The sequence below is a fragment of the Taudactylus pleione genome, unplaced genomic scaffold, assembly GCF_031769625.1.
Source record: "Taudactylus pleione unplaced genomic scaffold, aTauple2 ptg001327l, whole genome shotgun sequence".
In the NCBI taxonomy this organism is placed as follows: Eukaryota; Metazoa; Chordata; class Amphibia; order Anura; family Myobatrachidae; genus Taudactylus; species Taudactylus pleione.
In genome coordinates, this window is record NW_028285727.1 from 1,279,321 (window position 1) to 1,286,393 (window position 7,073).

At 44.3% G+C, this 7,073-nt stretch overlaps 1 protein-coding gene across 1 annotated transcript in view; it reads left to right on the forward strand.

Annotated features, from left to right (window-relative positions):
- WIF1 (Wnt inhibitory factor 1) overlaps positions 1 to 2,637 on the forward strand; it is a 162,542-nt gene extending 159,905 nt beyond the window's left edge. Inside the window, exon 10 of the mRNA XM_088463143.1 lies at positions 1,858 to 2,637. Coding sequence (XP_088319269.1) covers positions 1,858 to 1,979 — 122 coding nt within the window. The 3' untranslated portion in view covers positions 1,980 to 2,637. The remainder of the gene's footprint in view (positions 1 to 1,857) is intronic.
- The last annotated feature ends 4,436 nt before the right edge of the window (positions 2,638 to 7,073 follow it).

Genomic DNA, 7,073 nt, shown 5'->3' on the forward strand with positions numbered 1-7,073 from the left:
AGTGTGAAATAAATAAAGTTTGGTTGCATAGCAACCCTAACACTCTTATGCCAGGTACACACTGGAGCGATGTGAACCTGGACAATAGGCCAGCCAATGGGTGTTAAAGGGGAGGGATTAACAAACCAACGATCCAGGCAACCAAAAGAACGTCTTAAACATAATAAATAATTATTTAGACGGATTATAACTGTTGGCTCCAAAGGACCACCATCAAGGACACTGGGGGTGATCCAGTAGTGGATGAAATTGCAAAGCTGCACGCCTTGCAAATATGCAAAGGTCGTAGGCTGGGATAACCATCGCGACCATTGGTAAGGCGAGGTTAGGAAACTGTGTCGGTGGATACAGATCCCGGCCTTGCCATTCCCGGAAAACAGGGATGACACACCCATGTTTTCATCAACGTCGGCTGTCCACGGCCCTGCACTGTCCCATAAATGCCTCTGCCTGTCAATCAGAGGCAAAGGGGATCTGCATACGATCACGCAGGACCCGTTCTGCACATGCGCAGATTCAAAATAATCGGGGATCATTGTACATATGTCAATGCTGAATCAGACCCACTATCAATTAATATAATTAGATTTTTTTGAAGCGTTATAATATGTTGAAATTATACAAAATACTTAAACATCACTAATAAAGTGTTGGTAATATTAAATCCATGCCAATTAATAAACAAGATATATTGAACACCCAAAGTTATTAAGGTATCCATGTGAGACAATTGTCACAGCCACTGACATGGAGCTCTCTACTAGTGTATGGTGGCTTCTCAGGTGCCAGGAAAAGGTTCCATGTATTGGGCGGCCAGACGGTACACTCCGGGTACATAGTTACAGCACTAAGTGGGGTGAATATGTTGTGAACAATTGAGGAGGTGCCCCTTCAGAGCTGGAGCCCAGTGGCACGTGCCCCCATTGTCTCCCATAGTTCTGTCCCTGCCTGGGGACAAAGGTCCAACAAGGAGGCAGACAGCAGAGGTATTCTGCCACGCCCACATTGGAAGTTGTACCATGACTGGAGCTCTCACTCTCTGAGGGGTAAATTTACTAAGATGGGAGTTCTATTTAAGAAGTGATGTTGCCCATAGCAACCAATCAGATTCTACTTCTCATTTATCTAGCAGCTTCTAGAAGATAATACCTGGAATCTGTCTTGTTGCTATGGGCAACATCACTTCTTAATAGAACTGCCATCTTAGTAAATTTACCACTGAGTGTTGTTGTGATGTGTACGCCATCTCTTCCTCTTGGGGCTTGGTGAATCAGATTTAATGCACCTTTTTTACTACTTACATGTACAGGTTTTTAATCCCTTTTTACTATTAAATTTTTTTTAAAAAACATACTACACTGCTATTTTGTGATGTTATTGGTGCTGGGATTTATTGCAGACCTATTGCAACTGCTTAAACCATTGTACGCCATTGCTGTGTTGACCACAATTCATTTGAAGCAATATCAGATCAACCTTCTTTAATCATTCTAAAAATATGCCCAATATATGAGAGGTACTTTCATTTAACAATTGGATTATAACTACTACACTAGAGTATATATATATATATATATATATATATATATATATATACATATACATGCACGGAGCATAGCAGCGACACTTTTAACAAGAGTGGGCACCAGGGCAAGTGGTTGTCATATATATATATATATATATATATATATATATATACAGGCACATCTGACATCTTTGCTTCACTTGTATCTTTTCTCTCTCCAATGTATTGAAATGTTCACTGTTAATACGATGTTTGAAAGCGGTAGAAAAAGTTTGTGACGTGTAAATAATGATGCATGATATTTTCTCATTTCTATTCTCTTTATTTTGCAGGCTATGGAGCTAACGCCATGAACGCTCTGAGGCCAACGGGTACCAAAAACAGACAGCACACGCCTTCACCTAAGAGGACTGAAGACAGGCATGTTCCACCCGAGTCTAATTATATTTGGTGAAGACCAACACATCTGAAATCTTTCACAGTACACAAAGTTCTAGCATTTATTAACCTTCATTGTGTTGGGTGATAAAATGCTGTTCATAACAGTTTGACATTACTGACCTGAGTATTACTAGCTTCATCATTATAAACCTCTGACATAACATTTCATTTTATGTAATTGTTATAGGAGCTTAGTATTTTTTCAGTGGTTCTTATAACCTATGTAAGATATGTCCACCGTTCATTATGTTTAATATTGCAATAATAAATCTAATATCCAAGGAGAGTTAAGAGGCAGTGACATTGTCCACCATTGTTACACCTAATCCATTAGCATTTGCAGGTTGTTAATACACAGTATGGTGTTTATTTCTTAAATGCTGTGGCCTAAACATTATTAGTGACATAATTAAATTTTTTAATCTCTCTCCATATTTTGATGGTATTTAATGCATCAGTCTAAAAGCCAGTCAAGCTATATAGTTGTTCAGATGCGCTTTTATTTCAATAATGAGTTAAGAGATTACATTTTCGTAGTAAGTGCCATACAAAACTAGTATATAGAATACTACAGAATGTGTAAAGACTTGTTGCATTGGCTTCAAATTTATTATTAATGTCATCACAATAAACTTTATTATGTATAAAATAAAAGTGCCATTTGGATTGTATGTGTACAGTTGTATGTTTGTTGCTTTGTGGTGTTTTGTGTTGTTTATTTTATTTCTACAATAGCTATTATATCCCGGCCTGCTCTTTGCTATATCTTTTATCTGTTCAAAACACCTTCAGCATCATCCAACCAGGGGTGTATCTATATTGTGTGCAGATCAGAGCCGGCCCTAGCCAATTTGGTGCCCTAGGCAAAATTTTGACTGGTGCCCACTAGCAAATAAAATGCAGTATAGACAGCGTAATTTCAATATATGTAAATTATTTTACCCATAATGCAGTTTGTTTGTGATGCAATGTTTTCACTCTTTTCCTGTGTTTTTTTGCATAAATAAGTAAATAGTGGTTTGCAATAGAGTAAGTTCTATAAAAGATATATATATATTAAAAAGAGAAATAAAAAAAATATTCTCCCTATTTCTACAGGTGTGTGAATTAAACTACCCCCAGTGTGTGTTATTTTTTTTCCAGTGGAAGCAGTCATTGGAGGGGGGCACCAGTCCCAGGTGCTCGGACCCTTAGATATACCTCTGCCACCACCCATTCCGCAAAACGGATCTATTGCGCGTATTTGTGATCACTGAACGGGAGGAGAGGGCAGCGTTGTGAAGGGTCAACGTCAATGCCCTGGAATGCCCCAAGGCATTCCAGTCACCCTAGGCATTTGCTTAGAATGTCTATGCCTAGGGCTGGCTCTGGTGCAGATTATTTGGTGCACACAGGCCCCTGGCATACTTGCCTACTTTTCAAAACTAATTTCAGGGAGATTAAAGTCAGTGCTGTCAAGGGGGTGTACCATGCTCCACCCAAAGGGCGTGTCTAGCTTCACCCATGGGTGCGTCCTGCAGTGGCAGTCCACTGGCACTAGCCCTATGCGCGCGGTTCTGCGTCTGAGTCCGAAACTACCCCTGCGAGACTCCCACTACACTCCAATAACATGTGAACCAAGCATTCACCTATGGTAACTATATATTGGTGGTTGCTGGAGAATGTATGTTGAGGTACAGAAATAAAGATGATAAAAGGTACCATATACATAACTATAGGACATGAGTATGAGACAGCACATATATGACTATAGGACAGCACATACATGACTATATAGGACATGACTATGAAACAGCACATATGACAATAGGACAGCATATACATGACTATGGAAAAGTACTAACATGACTACAGGACAATACATACACGAGTATAGGATAGTCCATTCATGACTATAGACCACTACACACAGGACTGAGGACATGACTATACCACAATACATGCATGCCTATAGGACAGTACAGACATGACTAGAGCACAGCATATAAATGACTAAAGGACAGTACATATTTAGGGCCTGATTCAGAGCCACTCGTAAGCGGCCGCTCGTTCGTTCCGAGCGATGTTCGCACAACTGCACATGCGTACGGTCAGTGCGGCCGAAAATCGTGTGCTCGCTAAATAGCGAATGCCTGCTATTTTGAGTGACAGGAGGAGGCGTATGTGGGTGGTAACAGGGGAAGGTGCTTGAAAACCGGGAGATCAGAACGCAGGCGTGCCTAAAGGTCAAAACGGGCGTTTTAAGGGTGTGCATAATTAATAAAGCAGCGTCATCGACCACGTCACTTGGTTGTTTTATAGTCAGAACTGCTCGCATGATTGCGATAGGAAAAACCAACCACAAGAATAGCGAGCAGTTCATATGCCGTCCGATGTACTCGATTAATCTAATAAATAGACATGACGTATAATGCGAGCGACCAGGGGGCGTTTTTTTCAAAATTACGTTCGCATGTGTTGTTCGCTCGTTCAGACATAGAGGCGTGAACAGACCGCAAAGAGCGAACGGTTAATTTAAATAGCCAGCCCCTTTTTCTGAACGAGCGAGCGCAAATAGCGTCCGGCTCTGAATCAGGCCCTTAGTCCTCTATAGAATAGAACACACACATAGGACATTTCCCCACACCACTTCCCACTGACCACACCCTCACCAACTTGTGCTGTCCATTCCTGGCTAGCAGCCGTAGCCCAGACTTCCGCCGAGGCAGCCAATGAGAGAAGGACCAGCTGTCACACCACGCACCCTGCTCTCATGGACCCCGGGAACTGCGGAGCGCTGGGAGCTGGCTCACCCACCTGCTGGAAGTGAGGCCACCTTAACATGAATGGAGGGTCATCTGCTATGTCCTCCTCCACCGCGGGTGGGGGAAGAGGCTGGTGTGACCGGAACTGCAGACCTTGCAGGGAGTCCCCGACTGCCTGCCCCATTCCCCGGCTACTGCTCCCTTGTGACTGGAGGAGGAGTCGCCCGGGCAGAACTGCTGCCTGCAGTGCAGTGTGGGGGATTATTAGACGCAGCCCCGTGGGCTGACGGAAGATGTAGTCCTGAGGCCCTTTTTTTTTTTTTTAAGGACCCTATCCCTCTGCCCGCGGCACTGCTGTTTATTGAAGTGTCCATCTCCTCTCATGCAGACCCGCCCCCATAATATCCGGACTCGCGCATACGCAGTCCGGATGCCGATAGAGAAATGAGGGATCCGGGGGATTTATTTCATTTTCCGGGGTAGCGGGAGACTCTACAATGAACCAGGAGTCTCCTGCAGGAAGCGGGAGGGTAGGCAATTATGGCCTCTGGTCCAGGGACCCCACACCGTACCTCCAGCCAGCACCCATTTATTCATTACTCACCTCTCTGGAGTCCTGCATCGGCAGTGGCAGTGCTGCACACACCGGGAAAATGGTGCAGCAGCTATTATTATAGCATTTTGCGGCGTTAAGGCAGTTGGTGGCATACGCAGCCATACCGTATGCTGTATACAAGAAGCAGACAAAATTCTGCGGCAGGTCAGGTCAACCACTATTATGCGTATGAGTCCGATGGTTCTCGATGTTACAGATGTTTATGCTATCTTGCATACTGATCAGACTTTGAGTATAGGGCAATAGGCGGCTTTATATGGTGCTGTGCAACTGCACCTTGTGCTGCTGTCTCCGTGCGTATGCATTGATTCGCATATTCTCACATGCAGACGGGTGCGTGCATCTCCTAGCGTGCGTTCCTTGCTGTATCAGGCCCAATGTCTAATGCCCAAGTGCATTGGATCATTATAATAATTGTGCTACCTGTTTGTTATATTGCATAGATCTGCTAGAAAAGTACTTTGTTATACTAATAGACAATATACTAAATACCGGCGCTATTTATCAGACAGTTGCTGCAAAAGCTAATAAAAATCTGGGATACAATAATCAGGGCATAACATGCACAGGAAGCAAATGTAAATGTGCGATATTATGCTGTAAATCACTTGAAAGACCACATCTGTATATATGAAAGACTTGAGTTCATACATGGCTATCATTTTAATAAAAGGAATGCAGGCATTAAATTATAATGAGATATGTTAGTTTGGAATAAAGCATCTTTGTCCAGAGAGCTGGATTAAAGGTTTGTGGTGTCCTGGGCACTTAAAACAGGGAGGCCCCGATGGGCTAATATTAAAAGCATAGTCATAATTCACACAATAGAAATAGAGAAAGAGTTACTAGTAAATTATAAACATTAAAAAGAGTATCAGACCAATTCCATCATAAACAAACATGTATTTAACACATAATAAAATGCAGAGAGTCACATATGCAGAGGGACACATATACATAGTCATACATGTAGTCAAGCTTGCAGCGATGCACAGTCACACAAACACCGGGTCACAGATGCACAGTCACACAAGCAGGGGCGTTTTAAGAGAGGAGGGGACCCGCGTGCACTCCCTGTGCAGGGCCCCCTCCTCTCCCCCCGGTGGCCGGCAGCTGACTGGCGCGGCTGGCCAGCCACCGGAGCATAAGTAGACTCCGGGCACTAGAATGTGCCCGGAGTCTACTGCGCATGCTCAGAATGCCGGAAAAAATGGCCGCACAAGCTCCGGGTCACAGATGCACAGTCACACAAGCACTGGGTCACAGATGCAGAGTCACACAAGCACCGGGTCACAGATGCACAGTCACACAAGCAGCGATTCACAGATGCACATTCACACCGGGTCACAGATGCACATTCACACAAGCTCCAAGTCACAGATGCAAAGTCACACAAACAGCGTGTGCGGTGCCGGGCACCCCTGGACCCGGGGGCCCGTGTGCCCCACACACAATGCACCCATTATAGATACACCACTGCACACAAGCACCGGGTCACAGATGCACAGTCGCACAAGCACCGGGTCACAGATGCACAGTCACACAAGCACCGGGTCACAGATGCAGAGTCACACAAGCACCGGGTCACAGATGCACAGTCACACAAGCACCGGGTCACAGATGCACAGTCACACAAGCACCGGGTCACAGATGCTGAGTCACACAAGCAGCGGGTCACAGATGCACAGTCACACAAACACCGGGTCACAGATGCACAGTCACACAAGCACCGGGTCACAGATGCACA